We start from the raw sequence: 22269 nt of genomic DNA, 5'->3' as shown, positions 1-22269 counted from the left end.
AAACATCAAAGAAGTGTAAAACTAATGCACGGATAAGCCCCAACATTAATAAACCACACCCAGATAATCGGGGGTCTGCTGTATACTAAATTTGAACTGTTACACTTGACACAGCTGATATTCAGGTGAAAAGAAAGTACCTTATGAAACAAAAAGGAAATTGAAATTTTACAGGAAGACAAGTGCATGGGGGTCGAGAAAAATTCATAGGTGAAAAGGAAATCAAACGACAAATCTTATAGGATAAAAGTAACCTCTCAAAATATGAATATTCTGGAGGCAAAAGGATGGCACTAAATCTACAAAGCTTCAATCATCAAGAAATAAAGGAGCACATACAGTGAATGTTCCAATTTAAGGAATAGTACAGGAACTTATTATTCAATAAAAAAATTTTGATTGCCAAGTATCACCTTTATTACAACTTTGATAGATACAAATTCGTTAAAACATGGTAATAGAATTCATGAGATTTAATATGAATTTAATGCATTAATAATTATTTGTTTAAATTTTAGGTATTTTAGATAAACTCATCCTAAAACTTCAAATATATTTAAAGTTTTAAAATCACAAACATGGAATCACAGATCTTTCTCAACAAACCCTTTGAATAATCAATTATTTAAAGTAAATATTAATTTTATAAATTTTATAAGTAAAACGTTTTATAACATTACTCCAGATCCACACCATTTACTGCAGAAGTCAGTGCTGCATCATCAGACATTATTTCACTCCTTCACTCTAGTTAATAATAATTCTTATTCCCACGAATAGAAAACTAGTGAAGCTCCAGTAACAGGCTATTAATTGATTGATCGAACTAATTTTGAGTATTGTTTTCAAAATGAGTAAAATAAACCAACCTACCTAGGCTGGCAAAATGTGTCTAAATTAGGCTATGGTCAAAGTTTCTGCTGAATTCCATAACAGCAGCCAAGGAAATGAAAACAATAAATTCAATCTTGCTCTCAGCAAGAACCACGAATTAAAATCAAAACATGAAAATGTTAGGCCAAAATTGGATGCAGCTCTGGCTTCTATACCTTCCATGGTATGAAATGGCATCCAGTTTACGCAGTTTTATTTTAATTGGAAGATTTATACAATCCCAGCATTAAATAGTGTTTAACAGTATCATAGGATATCACATTACTGTCGAAAATACTTTAGAAAATGAAACTTGCATAAATATATTTCTATTTAACATTGGTCCTATTAGAGGTGAATTCCAGCATTCAATACCAATTTATTATGCATACAATCACAATTAAAAACCAATCAGTCTTAGAGTTAATGTTTTAGTTAAATTCTTTAATTACATACTTAGATTTTATGGCATCATTATTTTTGGCAGGTTCCTCCGCTAAGGTTTCTCAAATGAAAAAGTCATCTTATAAAACCAGTATTTAATGCACTCTCAGCCACAGCTCTATGGTTATACAATCAACATTTGTCTAGCACTCAATACTATTAAAAATATATTCATCGCTATGAACACTTGTTTCCAAATAAATAACACACAACATCTCTAAACACCCCATATATACTCCTGGTTTGATCATTTTCCTGTACTGTAAGAAGTGCGGAGTTAACAAGTGTAATCTGCAATCAGGATGAAACTTCAACACTTTTCTTGCTCATAACACAAAACCATCTCTACAAATGCTATGGATAATAAAACAGATGTTGACATTAATTGGATTCCTCTATTAAGGCTATCATTTACGAGGCTCTGTGACCTGGTAAATAAAATTATTTATCTTAAAACCTTCAGCCAATAACTTTTTCGTACTTCCAGCCATTGAGGGCAATTTTTAGGTATAGCATTAAGTAATTTGGACCCCAAAAAACAACTATTCAAGCATTCACCAACGTATAAAGACATTGTCCTACCAAATAAGCCTGCAGATTGAGTCATCAATCCCACACTTCATTATTATTTCTGACGAAACTTGATCTTTAATGAAAATATCAACAGGATATTTCAAGAAGAGTACAAAAAATGCTAAAATATTCTTACCAAAAAAGAGATATTTAAATTAGAAATATGATTCACAATACGCTATCTTATAAACAGCTAAACTATAGGAATTTTATTGAAGGAGATTTAATAGGTAGGAAAATTTAGTTCATGCACAGATTTCTGAAAATGTTTCTTAATGATTAAAAAGTCCATCAGTTTCCAGTTTTAAGATGATTTTTTCCTCATCAAACTTTCATTTTAGTATTGCCCAGGCACATTGAAAATAAAGAGTGATCACTACTGGATGAAAAGTGACAGTATCAGTAAAAATATGGCACACTTTCTATGAAATTTTACAACCCCAATTTCCATCGACACAATTTTAACCTTAGAGTACAACACATAAGAGAGATTTTTGGTCACAGTGCTTGCGGACAGGACTGAAGTACTCCACAATAATGAAACCTACCCTAACTCCGAAAATTCCTCCTTGTGAAGGTCTTTGATTTACTGATTTAATTGACAGCACTGTTAGCCTAGCAAAGATCTTTTTTAAGGGAACATTTTATTTCCATAAAATTCAGGACCCGCAAAGAAGAAAAAGAAGTCTTTGATTTGAAACTGGTTTTATGGTTTCAAATTTAAGAAGAAAAATTTTTGGGTTCACTACCATCAAAATATTGGCACTTAACGAATTCAAGCTGACCTTCACAATCAATTACTGTGGATTCTCAGCAAGATCTCTTCCTATATTTACTCGGAGATTTAAACAATTTGTTTCATTAGCCCATTCCAAAGGTAAAATACATTAACAATTTTCTTATGCCATTAGATCCTGATTAAATTAATGTTAATAAATACCAGATTTCAGGTAAGATAACAATACAGCACATAATCTGGCCACATAAGTCATATGCATACATATTTTCATATCCATGATGTACTAGGGATTATACAAAGAATAATAACATCAGTAAACTCAACCATAAAATTTCTCATACCTTCCACAAGGCATTTAATGATTCTTAGAAATAACTACATATCTCTTATTCAAGGCAAAGACCAAGAAGCATTGATTTCCAAATCTAACTTATTTAGTTGCTTGAAAACATTATTATCCTGCAATGAGCAAGGTATTGTAACTAGAAAAAAGTAGCCATGTTTTCCTTAAGGTTACAATGTAGTTTTTATCAAAGTTTTGAAGCCTAAGTCTGTCACAGTTTGCAGTGAAATTAGTCAAAAATTGTGACCAGTAACCTTGCTAAAATAAATTTTTGGTAATTTACCCTAAAATAAAATATGCAACAAGGACGATAGGTGCGATAGATGCACATTTGATTTTTCCTATAAGTTGTAATATAAGGTGATGCTTGCCTTGGCTACTTGAGATTTGGCTTTGGTATGTCAGAAAACAAAAGCTATACAAATGATGGTCTACAGAACAGAGCTATATCCCTGAGGATGTTTCCAAGCCAGCATAAGTTGTCAGCTACCCAAAAATCCCATTTGCATAAATATATTGTTTTTAACCCATTCTCAACAATCTAATAAAACCTGACTAGACTAAAATGACTTTTTGTGGCACCACTTAATTGGCTTGAGGAGAGATTACATCTTCTGGCCTTAGCTGACAGAGAAGTTCCCCAATTTTCCGATAACAACCAAGCTATTGGTTGTTCAATACATTACCTAAGTTCAAAAACAGCAACTCATCACATTATGTAGCACATATCAACTAATAAGTATCTGAAAGGGACTTGATGTCCTCCCTATATTTGGTTGCACTAAACGAAACTGACTTCATACTTGATTCTATTTCACGCCTACTATCATTTTATTCAGTAAATGCTTTGTTTTGCTTAATCATTAATGGCATTAATGAGCTGATAAGTTGAACATGAAGTAATGAGCCCTACGGCCTTGACAGGTAAATGCTAATTAAACAAATATGTTAGGCTTTTGGAGCATTTAATTAACATTTAGCTGATAAGTTCTTATAATACCCTTGCCTTGAAAAGTTGTACTCCTTAACAGAGATTACATGAAACTCATTTCCCAAAAATTTGACTATCAATGGAAGATGTTAGTTTTTACTCCAATAAAATTTACACTATAACATTTCAAACCCACATATCATTATGAGTGATTCTGTTTTTTTTCTTCTCAGAATAAAGTCATTCCATGCCTTTTATGCAAACTTATTCACTGACTTCATTTGTTTAGAGTCTGCCTAATGGGAACTCTCATTTCAATAGCATTTACTAGGATTAAAAGGAATAGCATCGCCCTAAAAAGGCATGAGAAATAATACATATGTTATGCAACTTATACATGTATGCAAATGACTTACATGGCCAGAAATGCTGGCCAAAAGAAAAAAAATCTTTCTCTGAACAAGAGCACATAATATATGAATAAGAAACAAATGTATAGAAGATAAGATTAAATCGGGAGACAGATTAAGTAGGCATTAGGAAGTTCATAAATTCTTCTGGAATGGATTGATTGCATGCATGCAACATAGGTAAAATTAAGTTTTGAATTGGATTCATAAAATAATTTTCCGAACTTGAAGAATCATCCAAAAGAGCATCTTCGGCAAATAGTAGGCCATGATAGTTCAGTTATCTAGGAAAAGTATTTTTCCTAAAATCAGTGGCTAAATTTAACAACTTGAACTCAGATCTGGAGGAAAACTACCACACTGACACATATACACACAGTTTTGTAGAGAAGCTCAAAAAAGATCAATTCGGAAATCAACAGTGTAAAAATATTGATTTCATACTTTCCTACAAAAAAAACTGCATTCATTACAAACAATACAGGAACAAGAGAGAGACACATAACACTGGTATTTTCATTGACATTTATCAACCCACTCCCCATCATAATGGACATAGGACAGACACAGCTCATTGATTCTTTCATTTTCGGAATGGGAGGAGCAACTAATGGCATTTATGGAACTGGAACAACCAACTTGGTGCATCGACAGGACTCCAGAAGAGTGATTCATTTAACAACTAGGCAGCAATTTTGCCAACATTTAACACCAACAATTTCCACCAAATCTTAATACTTCTTTATTTTTACAAAAATACCAAACACATTACACCTTTTTAAAAGGCCCAAGGCCCTAGACTACGCATGTTTCCATTGTGAAATCAATAGTTAAATATTTCATTTGGTTCCTGGAATCACACATGCAAACCCCAACTAATACTGGTAAAAAATTATTGTATGAAGAGTACTCAGAAAAAATCTGAACTCTTTTCCAGCATTTCTCAAACAAATTTTTCTCTTGTGGAATCTCAATAACGGGGTATCTATTCCATAGTACCAAACGCATCTCACCTCCGCAGCTGTTGAATTCACCCTATTTCGTCCAAGTAAAGCAGATCACCTACAAAGCTCATGTGTCACCGGTTATTGGAGGGCATCAAATGGCAAGCCACAAATTCCTGAATTGGCCGTACCAGGTTTCTTGGCACTGAAAAGTCAACTGAAAACGAAATTTTAACAGTTACAACAAGCCCAATGAATAAAGTATTCAACAAAAACCTTTCAACACATACCCAGCCTCAAAAAATATATAAAATAGACCCAAGAAGCCCTCTTGGTTCAATATAACAGTGGCGCAGCGAGGGGGGGCTTTGGGGGATAAACCCCCCCCCCCAGAGCTCAGAGAAATTTTGAAGTTTAACCCATTTCACTTAACTGGATCAATATTACTTATAGAATAGTGTAAATATTAATAAAATATCCCTCAGGGAGCCAAAAAACTCACCACTTTTGAACCATATATGAAAATTTTTCTAGGGGAGGGCCCCCGCACCTCCTGCTTACCCTGGCAGGTATTCCACACCCTCAGACACCCTAGTGTTTTGAGCCTAAAACCCCCTAGCCTTAATTCCTAGCTGGGCCCCTGCGATATAAAATTACCCATACACTCTATAAGTGCAGGTAAAATGTAGGGTCAGTTGTTCCACTTTTTTTCACAACCCATGGAATAATTGCATACCTTAGGGAAACAAGGTTCAGAGTAGCTCTTAAGGTCTCTATCATACAAACTCCTTCCAATTGCTTATCAACATCAATTAAGAAATGAGAAAAGGAGGCCAAGCAGTTGAAGATGAAGAAGTAATATTGTATATAGAGAGGAGGAATGTAAGGATAGGGTGTCTAGCAGCATAGAATTTGAAAATTACCTCAGATTCGCAGCTTATCTAGGCACAGTTTCATTTTTCAGAGGATACATATATTGATTTTTAAAAAGCTATTTATAACAGCAAGTTTAGTGGGTGAGTAAACTTAAGACTTACTTTTAAACTGGCATGCTTTGATAAAAAAAAACAGGGCATAACAAAACTTAAAGATAAAAAAAAATTATATTACATAATACAAAAATTCCATATTACAAAAATTCCATATTAAAAAAATTCCAAAAGCATTGTACTTCTCGTAAAAATGGGGCATACAAAAAATGAGAAAATGCTTGGGAGATTTGACTATATAAGGAGGCGAGACAGGCAAATTTTTTTACCACACTGATTTACAGACATTGACCAAGAAGAAGTCAATACACCTACATGGAAAACATTGAACGTGCCAACTTTTGATAAAAGTCATTATTGGCCAGAGAGCAGTTGCATCTCACACCGAATCTTCGTCTCAATGTATTCGGTATGGGTATGGTACTGGATGAGGCAACCAACATCTGAGGTCATTTGCGCCATGAGGGAAGGGTATTGAAGGAAGGGTGGAGAGAAACCCGGCATCGGCATTAACCTGCTCTTATCGAAAGGTACCAAGGGGACCACGGCTTAACGTCCCAAAGGACGGACAGGGTGTTGCGCTTGGAATTTCCTCCACACAACATTCAAGCAGGGATCGGACATCCTCTGAATATTCTCTGCCATCGCCGGGATTTGAACCCGAACCCACCAGGTGGGAAGCCAACACTCTAGCCACCACACCAACCCAATCCCCCACAATGTACTCATTATTAGAAGAGATAAAAGATAGTGCACATACTTGACCTCACTTTTCCCATCCAACATCCATGCATGACATGTTGAAAAAGATATCTTGAAGGCCTTTACTGAGTAAGTTGTCAGCACTTGAGGGTGCTGTATCCAGGAACACGAACATATCCTTCAGCAAATACCGCATGGTCTGGAACAATATTAAGTGAGAGAGAGAGAAGCTTTTCCGCAGCCAGGGGGTGCCAAACACCAAAGGTGCACGATTCATCCTCAGCAACATCAAAGTAATGGCAGCGCTTGGTAAGCCTCATGGAGGGCACATACTCGAAGAGGTCAACGAGGGAACAGTGAGGCAGCATTATGGCCAGACCTGCAGACAGAATGTAAAGGAGAGCATGTTATTCATGGTGCAAATTAATACATGTCCTTGACCATCAAGATGTATAGCAATGAAAAGTTAACGAAAATTAAATTTTGGTAGTTAGGCTTCAGTGTACAGCATACACTTCTACTGACAATATCTAGGTAAAAGCACACTAACCTGGAGTTCAAAATTAAATGAAGGCGAAGCATATTACTCATTAGTAATAAACTTGATCTTAAAATTAAATTAAAAAGAAGAACTTTGTGCTTTCACATTAATATTTATTCACGACCATGGTTTCAACGTTAGACGTCATCATCAGGTGAACTCTACAGAGGTCCATAAAATCCTTTTATACCAGGCTAGGAGGGATGGACCTCGGTAGAGTTCACCTGATGATGACGTCTAACGTTGAAACCATGGTCGTGAATAAATATTAATGTGAAAGCACAAAGTTCTTCTTTTTAATTTTATTATGAATCGCTTTCACCAAGTTACGCCTCAAACAATCAATTGATCTTAAAAGGTAAATTTTTGTGAAAGCACCTCAGAGAATACTGTAAAATGGGTATTTCTGCAGTTTAAAGAACCAATAACTTAAAATATTGATGCAATGTAGAAATTTTGGAATCAAGAGACATATTCAAAGCACTTAATTCCCTAACCCCAACAAAATTCTATGTTATTTGACTTGAAACACATACAGCACTCTCCCAATTATCCGGGTTAATGATAGAGAGAGATGGCACGAATAATCAGAAAACACCGATGACCCTAACTTTCACTTTAATGTCTTGCAATGAGCATAATTTACGTAAAACAAACAATACGTTATTATTTATGCAGATATTCTGTTATTTTAGAGTGCTTCTGGGACTCATCGAGATCTTTCTTTGCCAGTTCGCGATCTTTTTAGAGGCGATGACATGGTTTTACTTGCATTATTAATGCTCCATTTAAGGCCTGGTTTTGAAAACCACACATCCGTGGCTGTGTGATCATGGATACAGAAAAGTGGTTTGCACGAATGCTTCAAAACCACTGCTAGACGTCGGAACTACACTATTAGGCACCACGCCACGCAGTCGCATCTCGCACAAGTTGCCCAGGTTGCAACTGCTGCGGGACGTGTATCCGTGATCATGGAGCGCCGTTGCGTGCTGCGAGGCTTCAAAAACAGGAACACGGTGCTTCCATGAATGTAGCTAGAGCACGATGGCTTCCGTTTTACGAAGGGGATTCTAAAGGAAATAATAAGCCCAGTGTATCCTAGCATTAATGCAGTATGTATTGCTGGTAATTTTGTAACCAATTTTATTTATTAGAAAGAAGAAAATATTGAGTGAGAGTGAAAATCATGCACGGATAATCCGCAACCCGGATAAACCACAACCGTATACAGTGAGTCCTCGTTCTACGTCACCCCGTTTAACGTCATTTCGCGATAACGTCACGAAAATTTTGAGACCGTCATTCGTTTATCGCACCTTCGCTTTGCGACAACGTCAAGGCTTTTAAATTTCGCGCGAGAAAATAATGCGAAGCGGCGGGCATTGAAGGTTGTTCGTTTTGTGGGCGGTAATACAGTCAGTCTAAACGAAGTGTAAAACGGTGCGTTTATTGTTAATTGCGATTACGGTTTTAGCAAATTTTCTGCAAAATGAATTCTTAGGTAGGTGCGCAAGGTTTTACTTGACATAATGGTTTTCAGGAACCTAAAAAGTGATTTCAAGGAATTTTTCTGTGTAGAACTCGGAGTTTTTGTCGCCACTTTTTTCGCCGTGTTCACAATAATTTTGGTTCCTGTAACTGCAACGATGTTTCAGCGATGATGATGCCCAGGCGATGCTCGCTCGGGCGACCACCATAGCGAAGCCGAAGAGCAAATGCGGGAAGATACAAAAATGGAGAAGGATTTACGTTAGTGCTGCTATTGTCGTCGATGAAGACAGGAACTCGTATTTATGCCATAGCTTGGAATTCCCATCGTAAAAAATGCCCCAGATATGATACGCTAAAATTTTTTCGCGTAGGAATTGTGAGGTCTAGGAGCCGATATTCACTTTTTACATTGTTTCTTATGGGATATTATGTTTCGATTAACGTCATTTCTCATATCCTCACATTTTTCAGAAACGGTAAGTGACGTTAAACGAGGACTCACTGTAATAGGGAGTCTGCTGTACAACAACTCAATGCTCAGATTTACTAATACTTATTTACACACTCTTACCAAGAAATCCAGATGAGGGTGGGTTTCGTCTGATTCGCACTGGAATGTGGGCTTGTACAAAGTCCCATAGAGACCATTGTGATCTAGGATCCAGTAGATAGGATGGCTGATCTTGATGAAGAGCCCGATGTTCAAAATATGGAGTAAAAAGGTCAAAGTCTGGGTGATTGTACCACTGGAAGCAAAATCAAAAGCATGAATAATTATGCACAAAAAAAACCTTAGCCCTTATTCTTCAACATGGAGCATATTAGGTAAGATACTCAGAAGGAATATATAGTTCTGCCCATCACTGATTATGTGATTCTTGTTATATGTTGTAGGTACTCATTAAAACGAGCTTCCACTTTCCTTTCACAACTTATGAAGTACAGCAGGCATTAATGAACCAGCAACTATCATAGTATAAAAAGGAAATTCAACCCCCAAAATTTTTATTCGATTTTGATCCCCCAAATACATATTTATTATTGGGAAAAACCTAAATATTTCAATTAAAATTGAGCACTAGAAAGGTCACAAAATTTAGTTTCAAAATTCAGCCACAAAATTCAGTTTTTGCGACCCACTCTCTCAGATTTCATTGAAACATGAAAAATTTAGAATTATTAAAAATTGGGTTAAGTCATACATTTTTCGATGCATGAGTAAATTAAAATTTAATTAGCCTAGATGTCCCAACTTTTCAATTACAGCCTCTCAAACTACTTTTATCAAGTTCTCACATGAAATTTATGTCTAAGATATAATCTTTCACACTTGAGGCACAATCATTTTGAAAGAGACAGAGCTCAGATGGAATCTTTAACTTCTAAAGGCCTGTTTACACTATACATTAACACGTACGAGTTAATGTACGTTTGCGTGAATGATTTTTGTGGACCGGAACGGAACATGTACGAATGCATGAACCAAATTAGAACAGGTTCTATTTTCTGTGCATGCATTCGCACAAGTTGGGTGGTTACACGGTGCATTTTGGCATTCATACATTTAGACATTAACCCGTACGTGTTAATGTACCGTGTAAACAGGCCTTATGGGTTCGGTGGATGACAAGGTATGGGAACTGCTAGCAAGCAGAATATACCTTCACAGGAGGGGATAAATAATGCACTTATACATTGTGTCCTCACCCTATGCTCCCCAATTAAAACACAAATGGATTCAATATTGGTGTATTATTATCCAGGTTAAAATTCTTCCCAAGGGAGACTGATGTGATAGTGTCGAACTGGGTAGTGTTTAAATACACATAAGGAAATTCGCACAAAAATTTTAACTTTTCCCATCAAGCTATCATTTTAAGAAGTGTAACCAGCAGTTGTAGAAGTAATAGCAGTTTGAAAATTGTTATCGGCCTAGCCCTTGGGCTTTTTGCATCATGCAAGATTCATTTAACTTCTATCACCTTTATTTTATTGCTAAGCAAATTTTCCACTGTCATTTTGGTTTTTGTGATATCTTTTCTCTATATTTATTACACTTACACATCATATATTGAAAACCTAGTTGTTTTTAGGTGAACATTGTCAGGAAGCCAAGAAAAGGGAAGCCGTTGGGGGAATTCATGAGCAGATAATCCAATACACACAAAATTGAAGAATGGATAACAGTAGCTCTGTTGTAATTCATTCAGTACACCGTATGGAACAAATTGAAGTAGTGATACCATACCAATTCAAAACACCAGCACAAGGTACAGCTATAACCCATCTATGCATTTGTGCACCCAACTACAACAGCAAACCCCTCTTACATTCCTCCCCCAATGTCAAAGTCTGACTTATTTTGTTTGTTTACTTCAAGAATTAAAGAAATAATGATCCAATTCCACACCTTGAGGGTAACAAGGGCATTGGAGATAATCTGGAAATGCTGCAAAAACTCAAATCTCATTGCCAATCTGACCAAGGTACCATGACATGCAAAATTTTGTTAAAAAATAGCATCTAAAATATGACATTATGATAATCACAAACATAACGCTTCCAAATGTTAATGTATCAAGTCAGCTACTTAATCTCATCTGTATATACCTCTTGTCATAGAGTTTGCTTTGACATATTGTAACACAAATTTAGGGATACTGAACACAATTAAAGCACGAAATAATAATTATAACAGAGAACTTATCTAAATATTCATTCTCAAAACAAAAACAGCATGGTCACTATTTAGATGCAAATAAAACAAAAAATTAAGATCGAGCTTTGAAATTATAATAGTTTCATTAAAACTGCAGTGAATAACAACTTCTACATTTAGTAAAATACAAATATGCATGCATCATTAGCAAAGGATAAATTCCAGGCAAGGGATATATAGCAAAACATACTGTTAAGTATTTAAAATTATATTTCAGCTCTCTATTTTAAAAATAAAATCTTAATGCCCATGAAATTTCTCACAAGAAGAAATTATAATGATATGTAGTCTCTAGCTCCTGACTTACACTTGCAAAAAAAGGAGAAACTTAAAAGCTGAATACAGGACAATAAAGTTCATTCCTTGGATGCAAAAACAAGTTTACCCAGTTTCTTTTTCATCTGCAAATGTCTGAAAAATACAAGCAATGCATATTTTAACATCAAATAATTAAAAGAAAATAACAATCAAATAAGCAGAACTTCAACATTAAAATGCATAATGCTGAAATGAACAAACAATAAATGAAAATAAAAAGGAAGTAAGGTGGTATGAAAAATTAAATACATACTCACTCAAAAAACAACAATCATGAAGGACAGAAGGCAGTATATTCTTCTTGATACTATGCTAATGAATAGCCTCAATTATTACTTAGCAACCACTTTTTAGCAAAGAATTTCCATGTCAGCTAGTCTATGGCAATTACTGCACATACAATATATGATACAAATCTAGATAAGAAAGCATGAGATAAGTAAATAAAATTTAAAATGCCTAGAAACTATTGACTTAAATTACTTCGAAATTGTTCAGAGAAAATTATGAAACGAGAGCATGATCAAGTACAACAAGTGATAAAATTATTCTTAACTAAACTCAAGCTAAATGTAAATCTTTAAACTTAAGTTTCAAAACCCTGGCAAATTGAAATTAAAAAAATATATATCACTGGTTGATAAAGTATTAAGTAAAGTAATTAAGGATGACACTCAGGAATGGAATTCACTGACTCCATAAAAAATATGTCCCGATAAATGAATCAGTAGTTGGAAATAATAATATATGTATGACTTTACATACACAATGGAAGTTTGGATAAATGAGATCTCATAATCCCAAAAAAAAAATTGCTCGCTGTATGGAGCACCTGTAATATTCAAATGTGAAGATTGAAGCCCCTAAATTCACATTGTCACCATTAATTAAGGCTTTTCTTTCATAATAGTGCTAAATCAAAGATGTATAAGACCTCTAATAGAGTAAAAATGCATATTTGTATATCTTTTTGAAAATGACTTATTGCAAAACAATTATTAGGTATCGCTTCAGAAAACCACGCATCTGTGGATGCATGCCACACGATGTTCAGCGACATGATCACGGATGTGGGATTGTCCAGGATAGGTAAGATGCATCAAATCACAGTGCAACAGCAGAAACCATATTCCAGATACTGAGTCAAACAGTCGCATCACACGATATGTATAAAAGGTAGTCGTAGAGGGATGACACTGTGCCATCCTCGACGCTTGGAAAAAATAAACATGGAGCTCTAGCGAAGACAAGTATCAAACCATTGAGAACCATATATGTAGCCACATATGCACAGTCCTCAAATAATAGTGCCTAAAGCCACAAATACTTTTGGAGGTGAGGTTTCCCTTGCTTATTGTCATCAGTTAGTTTTGCCCAACTTCTCTCTCCACTCTTGAAGATTGAGAATGATCCCGCCAATCTGGCATAGAAACAAAATCTGAACTTTGTACATGATGTCGTCACTTTCACACTCTGGTTTGATATTAATTATGTATTGTTCACAGAGCCGAAGATTTAATTTCCCAGATACAATTCTAATGCAGCTTCATTTACTTTCATAAATGACATAAGCTGAATTCACATGGGAGCAAAACGGACAAAAGACAGAGAAAATCAATCAACGGCAAAGATCACTAGTGTGGAGGCAAAGACTTTTGTCAACTAGATTATTTCCCAATCATCCGTTTTGACAGATCTACCTCATGTAAACCTGGCAAAACGCCACACTTTAACCATGCATCACTCTCAGCAATTGTGTGATTGGCTATAATCTTCTTCACCTTCTACTTCAAGAGTGTATAACTAAGAAAAGGACTTAAAAAACACAGCGATATTGCAAAACATGTGTCGGGGAAGGCAATCAATTTTTGGAGTGTTAATCACATGTGCGGCTAGACTTATTTTTCTTGCCTGTGACGGCATTCTGATAATACCATGGAGTAATGAAACATGAATTCATGACATTGAAGAATTTTGCTTAAAGAAATTCAAAGTGGTAAATAAATTTGATTTCCAAGTGATGGGATGATTTAGTGAACATTACAGCCTGGATATGAATATAATCTGCCTAATTAAAGATCACATTATTTTTTTAATAAAAATCTCTCGGGTAAAAAATCAATAAATAGCTCTATAATCAATTTTTCTATTTAAATACATGCAAAATAATAATAAGATAATAAAATGGCACTAAACCAAATTTGAGATTGTAACAAGAAGTATACAAAGTAATTACTACACAGCTTGCATTAGGACAATTAGCAGTTAAAAATTGTACAACTAACAACAACATACTAGACCAAAATAGGTAGTACAATGAAGAATTGGTTATTCACTCTTGCTTCTAGTAGTATCCAGGATGATTTTTTACACATTTCCAATTCACTTGCTGTAAATTTACAGTTTAAATCTAAAAATTAAATAAAAATATGTAATCTGCCCTACCAGTATGCCAACCATCACCCAAATGGCATTGATAATATGTATTTACTACAGCATTAAAGTTTATATTATAGTATGCATTAAAATATACATATGTATACCTTTTACCACATATGGTACTTGTACATATAGAAAAATACTACTTTTCACAGCAAGGCCATGGAAAGGTTCAAATACCTTTGAAATTTATGAAGAAACAATTGTAGGTGTACCCTATCCATATGAACCCCCATAAGTATTCCCCTCCAAGCAACACCCACTAAAATAATTTTCTGGCTATGGTATTGTGTACCAACAAAGACATGCACCCTAAATTTCATTTTTGTGAATTCAATTCCAAAAAATTGTCTATAGATAAAAAATAAGACAAAAATTTATTGACAAAATCACACTTTCCAATGCAATAAGGTTCACATTTGAGGTTGCCATAGAAATAATATACGTACATAGTACTTCATTACTTGGTCCATCTAATATTAAATTCCCTTACCTCTTCCAATGTTGATGAGTAATTGCTAGGATCCCACGCAAGTAGAGAAATATTCTTGTACAGGGGAGAATGAAGAAAGTTGAAGCGTGCTTTTGAAACAACCTGAGAATTTACTATGCGAAGGGTGGTTTTGCTGCCAACATCAGACTCATATCCAACTGTCGGTGCATGGTTAAATCTCAAAACAGCATCATGAGAATCTGTGGAGACAACAATCAATGCACTTTGAAAGAAGCATGTGATAGAACATGAAAATAAATGAATACATATTCAGCATAAGTATTTAAAAATCTTAATATCCACCAACTTTTTCATGGAAAATCTCAAGAGAATAATTAAGGATGGGCCATGGCAAGCACTGCAATTCTACATTGTCATTGGTTCAGGGTTTCATTTCTCTGTCCTTGATATTGATCAAGTGTTACATTTTCATTGCATAATTTAGAACAGCCAATGATGATTTTTGTCACGGAATTGTGAAAATTAAAAATAACAATTGATACACCAGGTCATCTCAGAAGTGATTGATTCATAAAATCCCACGAACTACAAAATGAATTGTAAATTACTTAAATTCAATAAAATCTTTAAAACTTATTTTTGTGGAAGTAATTTAAGTGGTCTATGGCTTTGGTTTCAATTCTGATTCTGTAATCAAGAATTAATTTTTTCTCAGTGGATTTTTTTACACAACTGTAATTGAGAATCATAGGTAACAGAGAATCAAAGAATGGAACAGACCCATCACTTAAAATGATATTAACTGATACAAAATGTCACACAAAATGATATTAACTGACCCAATATTTACCCAACCAACATATGCCAGCATAAAAACTAGGTAAAAATATTTGGGGGCCCAGGACTATCCAGGGGCTTTCATCAGCATATCAAATTATTCCAGCCCACTTGATGTGTCGCTACCAGGCCTTTACTCAAGAATAAAACTCCGGAAGACAATGCATGTACATTTTAATTTCTCAATCTCAAACATCATTTTCATAACTAACTTCTTTAACACTTTGCGTGCCATGGACGTAATATTACGTCCTGCTAATCCTTCCGAGTATTGCCATGGACATAATATTACGTCTTTCCATTAAATTGGCTTCGTATGCGTGAAGCCGTGATATTTCGCCAGTGGTACTTTTCCAGTTTACTGCTTAGGGGTTCTGTTTTTTCAAAAATCAACTGCTCGATGGAAAAAGAGTTCAATTTATGTCTTGAGGACGAACAGTCCTCTGTAGCTACCGGCATCCTCATCTTGGGTCACTTAGTGTGAAAATTCTTTGGACCGTTCGTTGAGGGTGCATTGACCCTTTTTGTCATCCAGGTTTTATAAAGCTTTGCTTGGAACAATGCTTTTTTATGATTTCCATGCTTTAAATAGTTCAAATTGAGCGTGTTAAAAAAATTATTATGCATGCTATGGCGGTACATCATATGTTGCAACTTTTTTATTTTTCAAAAACAGTATGTTTTCATTGTTAAATTATATATTTAAAAATTAGCAATAAATGTTATTCAACTCATTCATAAAGAAGAGCAAAGTCCATTTTTATTGAAATGAACATCGATATAAATATACTTTTGATTCTAATTTTTTTTTAAATGTACGAATATAGTAAAAAATGGCTGGATTTTTCAGTAGGGCTTTAAATTTAGCAGCCAGCACTCAAAGTGTTAAACCATCAAAAGTTAAAATCCATAAAAATTATTTAATAACAAATTTATTACTTGAGGACATTTCACAGCACAACTACTTTCCAGAAAAGATAATAAGCAGCACAAATGAAGTACATAAATATAGTTGCAAAATCGTAAATAAAAATCTAATAATACTCAGAGACCTGCTTTCACAATCAAATATGTATTTAACACAAATTTGCAAGTAAGCAATAGAAAATTTGAACTTACCAATTAGCCCACCAAGTTCTGACCCAAAAAGGGAGCCAGCATTAGTAACAATGGCACAAGTGTTGAAGTGAGTGTTAGCAAAGAGGGTATCTTTATGAAGATATCCTCCCAGACCAAGGGATCGAAAAGGGTCGTCCATCGGAGAAATCATCCTGATGGAAACACTCCTCTTCAGTTCACAAACCAAATCTTGCGCCTTGAAATAAAATCAAGATTTGAATGTCCAGACATACAACATAATATTTATCCATTTCTGTCCACTGTAGCCATATGCTACACCCTATCATTCTTAGTATATGAGGCTCTTAATGAAAAACTACAATCTACTTTGTGTTCAAATTGATACAAATATACTGTTTAATGTTTTATTCAACTGATTCATCCATTAGTTTATTTTTGAATCTGGTATACATAATCCCACTTGCTTAAAGATATGGGTGCAAATCGGAATTTAAGACATTTTCCTGGGTGGAAATGGGTTAAGCTGTAGCAATTCAATAACATATGTTCCAGCGCACTACATGCAATGAGTAACTTTATATGCTGTCACACGCACTGGTAGAAATTTATCCACAGCAAGAGTGGAATTTGCCATGAAAAAATTACTAGGCTTATCTGGGATTTGAACCGAGATCCCGATCTGTCAAGTCTAATACCAGTTACACCGCCAAGCAGTCTTCGTCCTGCGCAAATTTCAAGCTGAGTTTGCCAAACAATGCCCACCACTGAACAGTGACTTTGCAAGGGTTTACACTCGGATGATGGCTTACTTAGTAACCACGAACTTTGTCTTCTGTCCTGTGCAAAAGTTTGGATTTGAGATGTGAACATCTAGTTTGGTTAACCCAGTCTGAAATTTGTCATGGAAGAAAATGGCTTGGAGGTTTAACCCTTTTAGTCCAAGCCTATTTTGCCTGGTACGTTGAAGAATGGCTTTTTTGGCAAACTTATAGGTTTGCACCTGAAAATTTACATAAAACCTAATATGCATTTTCTGAAGCTACTTTTTTGTGTTCTCAATAATTACTTATTACAGCATGAGAGATACTAAAAAACGGTTACAAAAGCTACATGAAGCACAAAAAATGAAAGGCTTAAGTGTAAAAAAAACCTGTGGCACTTTTCGCACATAACCCCTGGGCGGATAGATCGGCCCACTGGCACTATAAGGGTTAACTGTAGCGTACTTGACCAGCAAATGGGAGACAATGGTACTTAGTGAAATAATTTAATTATTAACTCAAAAATGTGTAAGCAATACGCTCCACAGGACCAATGAAATATCTTTTCGATGGTTTCGATTAGTAAATCCACCATGACACTCCACGAAAAAGTCAATAATGAAAATACATTTCATTCTAGCATAATAGATAAACTATGAACCATATAGCCTAGATATTGAAATAAACAGTCAAAACAATAGTTGGCACATACAACAGGTAAGACTTCTCAACACAGTGCATTTTCTTTTTCCATTACCTAAGTCCAAAAAGTTGAACCTGAAACCTTACTTCCCAAAAATCATCTACATTCGTTTGTGATCAATTGAAAATAAAATAACCAAAAACAATTCACTACCCTAAAATTATTTTAACATTCCAAGTAGTTTTATGTAGATAAAGGTAAATTTTTGTGAGCCTCCGGATATTCTCATCAGTGGCCTTGCAGCAATGAGCCCTGAGATTGAAAACCTTTTTATAGGTCTGAACTGAGGAAAACTCCCAGTTTCCTGTCTGTGTTTGTTTCCTATGCACCTATCTATTTTCCACTCAAATTCAACACCTCCACAATACAACCGAATCATCGCAGGCATGAGGAAATTAATTGCGCACCATTCAAACCTCGGGGAGGTGGCCCGGCAGGTAGAAAATTGGGCTAATGCTTGAAGGGTCCTCCGTTCAAATCTCAGGTGATGTTTAATATTTAAAACTTAGCATGCCAATCACATCCATGGATGGAGTGGTGAACCAACTCCAAAACTGCTTTTCGCGTCAATTGACAGAATGGTATTTTCAACAATATTTACTGAAATGAGTTAATTCCTCACTAGACTTAATCTATGTGTCTCTGTTAATTCCTTGGTAAAATTAGTTCCATTCAAAGCAGATAGTTAGCAGAAATATAATGATTTCAATTATCATGAGTTGAGAGGTTATTATCTAATGGATTTTTGAAAAGTAGCAAAAAAAGGCCAACATACAGGGAATGACCATCATTTTTTGGGCCGGCACGCTAAGTGTCAACATTCTCCCGGCAAATGGCTGATTTAAACAGTTCTCGAGTTTTTATACTGGTTAGATTCTCCACCTCCAACCTCGCTGACATTTCGATGAATGACTCATTCGTCGCCATCAGGGCCATTGATGCCGGTTCTCCAGTGGCCAGGTTTATAAAGTTTGCCTCTCAGGAGAGGTCGGTTCTTATTTGTGGATGCTTTTTTGTTTTTTTCCTACAATTTTCAGGATAGGGTTAAAGGTCCTAATCAAGTGAAATCCTTCATCTCTATTGAAATTCTTGCTCTTGAGGCGGATCTTAATAGCCTCCTTTACCTCAGACAACTCTCAACAAAAAGGTTAGAAGGTCTATTGGTGTAAATTGCAGCAAAGTAATTTATGGTCATTGGCCAGCGGCAGTCCATCTTTCTACCTTTCTCTCCCCTAGCAAGTCATAAAAAGAATTACTAATATGCTTGAGCATAAGAAATGTATTAAAAAGTTTCATCCAACAGGGGTGCAGCCAGGAATTAAGGCTAGGGGGGGTCTCAGGTGCAACTAATACTGGGGTGTCTGGGTGTATGGCATACCTGCCAGGGTAATCGGGAGGTGCGAGGGCCCTCCGTCAGAAAAAAATTAAGATAAATGGTTAAAAATTGTGAGTTTTACCGCCTTCTGAGGGATATTTTATTAATCCTTACACTATTCTATCAGTAATATTAATCCAAATAAATAAAATAGATTAAACTTAAAAAACTGTCTGAGCTCTGGGGGGGTTTTATCCCCCAAACCCTCCCCCCCCACCCCTCACTGTCATCCAAAGTAAGCTAAGGTCTTGTATCTGTTTGAGGCAAATCCACGATAATATTAAGTTTCCAAAAGTATAGATTTTAAACAGAAAAAACTGCAATTGACGAGTTGTTCGGGTTCTTTCTCAAGTTGGAAGTCTTTGACTTCGATCAAAATAAATCAGGAGGGGAGTAAAAGAACACCTTATGCCAATCCAGCCCAAGGGAGTCTACTTTTTATCAACTGGACTAGAGCGTGAACAATTTAATGGATTGTTTAATCAAGCCTTTGATCACAATATGCTGGAAATTTCAGCCAGCAACTATAACCCACTCACTTATTTGCCTTACACATGACATAGGCCTAAAATTATAAATCAGATAGAATAGGGGTTAAAAAAGTAAGTCTATAAACTGCGAAGACTAATACACTTTAAGGCCGCATTATTTTCACCCATTTACTGGATTTACCAGTTTACTGGCTTGGATAAAAGTAATCAACAAAATTTAAGGAAAAGAAAAAACAGTAAGCAAGGAGTGGGATTTATTAATTTCATAGTCCTAATTAAATACTATAAAGAATTGAATACTGATGAAGATGAATACTTACTCGGCCAGTATAAGCACCTCTCGGTCCTGAATACTGGACGTTATAAACATTCTTGTCACGAGCAAAAACGCTGCTTTCTTCCAACAAGACCCGCCGAAGCTGAACAACCATTTGGCTTTTGTACGCGGCAATGCTGGCTTCTAGTTTATCTTGAGGAAGCGGGAGTGGGGTTTTTGAGGCTCCAGGTTTCTTCTTCTTGATAACCACCCTCTCAGGCTCTTCCTGACCGACAGAACATTCACGACCGCCACCGCACTTACTTTCAGAAATATTAATACTCATCCTACTTTCTACCTCTATATCCGATTCTTCTTCTAGGTCGTTCCTAGATTTAGGGAACCTAGGTTGGCTGTTCTTCACTACCACGGAGGACGCGCTTTTGTTACTACCGCGACGCTTTACTTGAGATGAACGTTCTGTGGCCTTTCCCCGATTGCTAGAACTGACCACAGGCAATCCTGACGCTGCAGCTATTACCCTTTCATTCGAACTATCACTGCGGAACTGACTATAGGCTGACTGTAAACTTTCTGGAGCACTCGCAGGAGTCCCGAGTTGATGTCGAGCAACATATTGCCAGTATTGCGACCATAACAAATATATATAGCCACACATACCTACAAATACTAAATTAATAAAAATCCAAACCGATACCGCGACCGCACGCATGGCGACTTTTTTCGTCATTTGTAAACGATTCTATCCTCGCAATATAAAGGCTATAATGCACAAAATTTGGACGAGGATCGTATTAGCAAAACGTGCATTCCGGTACGATCCTTACACGTAAACGCCATTCAATATTCATGATACTTTTCCTGGAATAGCGTTTAACTCTAGGGAAAAATAGAAAACTTTAAAATTCTTAGATAAAATACACATCTCAAATGTAAACAATATGCTAATTTGATGCAAGGCCCATGATACAAAACAGCAAATGCAATTTCCCCAGCAGACAGCTCTGGCTCTGCTGCGGGAATCACGCAATGCATAAACCTTTAGCCCTCTGTAGGCCAATACTTATACTAAAATCCTGAATAGCGGCAGCCTGGGGACTTAGAAGCGGTATTTTTAAATCGTTCATTCCTGAGAGCAACTAAAATAACTTTGGCATATTCCAAAAACAGGTATTAAATCTTTAATCATCTATGTTTAATAAATTTTTAATGAATATATGTCAATAATATCGATGAGATTTGTGAGATTTTCACTTCACCAGTTGGCATGTCTTGCTGCAGTATATGTATTTTGATAGGTGGTAATGCCTGTTTTTCAGAGGTATTCTTTCAAAGCATCGCTAATGTAGATAATTGTTGAATAGCTCTTACGACCATAAACACCGCAGAGTCTTGGTTAAGGCTGTTCAAATTTCTCACAGATTTGCATTATGGTTTTGCATTCATAGATTTGCACAGATTTGCAATATATGCCCTTGGAGTATCTTAGTCACTGCTTATCCTCTTTAACCACAGAGCCCACCTCAGTGACTTTTTCATACTTGAGTAGCTATGTTTAGGGTACAATATACTCTCACTTTACGATATATATTCGATCCAGAAGACCGATCGAAAAGCAAATTCCATTGTATGATGAATTGGTATTATTTCCCGACAAGGAATCAGTTTAAATAGCATCAGCACAAGTAAATGATTATATTTTTCTTTTACAGGGCATAGAATTATATAATTGATGAAAAATGGGTTGAGACCATAAAAATGGTAAAAATTTGCAATTCGTAAACTCATTTTAAATTGCACATTGAGTCTATGCATATATATACCATGGTATC

General features: G+C 35.6%; 1 protein-coding gene across 2 annotated transcripts; it reads right to left on the bottom strand.

The window, feature by feature from the left end:
- Positions 1-1365: 1365 nt before the first annotated feature.
- On the bottom strand, positions 1366-21458 carry LOC124160969 (beta-galactoside alpha-2,6-sialyltransferase 1). 2 transcript variants are annotated; one of them, XM_046537104.1, is made up of 6 exons: positions 20481-21458; positions 16870-17065; positions 14953-15152; positions 9555-9729; positions 7007-7327; positions 1366-5474 (listed from the first exon to the last, which is right to left on the bottom strand). In XM_046537104.1, the coding sequence occupies exons 1-5, from the start codon at positions 21165-21167 to the stop codon at positions 7086-7088; spliced, it is 1500 nt and encodes a 499-aa protein (XP_046393060.1). In that variant the 5' UTR covers positions 21168-21458; the 3' UTR covers positions 1366-5474; positions 7007-7085. The 2 variants fall into 2 exon arrangements, with proteins under 2 accessions (XP_046393060.1, XP_046393062.1); XM_046537106.1 differs by having other exon boundaries at positions 7017-7327.
- Between the last annotated feature and the right edge of the window lie 811 nt (positions 21459-22269).

The sequence above is a fragment of the Ischnura elegans genome, chromosome 6 (assembly GCF_921293095.1).
Source record: "Ischnura elegans chromosome 6, ioIscEleg1.1, whole genome shotgun sequence".
Taxonomy (NCBI): domain Eukaryota; kingdom Metazoa; phylum Arthropoda; class Insecta; order Odonata; family Coenagrionidae; genus Ischnura; species Ischnura elegans.
The sequence above is the reverse complement of the archived record's forward strand: the minus strand, read 5'-3'. Positions and strand labels throughout refer to the sequence as shown.

What these genes read in the sequence shown, in the direction of transcription:
- LOC124160969 (XM_046537104.1), bottom strand. Translation starts at nt 21,167, where the DNA reads ATGACGAAAAAAGTCGCCATGCGTGCGGTCGCGGTATCGGTTTGGATT. An exon ending in GAGGTGCTTATACTGGCCGA is followed by an intron (nt 17,066 to 20,480) that starts GTAAGTATTCAT and finishes TTTTATTTCAAG; the next exon opens with GCGCAAGATTTGGTTTGTGA. An exon ending in ACTCATCAACATTGGAAGAG is followed by an intron (nt 9,730 to 14,952) that starts GTAAGGGAATTT and finishes TTTTGCTTCCAG; the next exon opens with TGGTACAATCACCCAGACTT.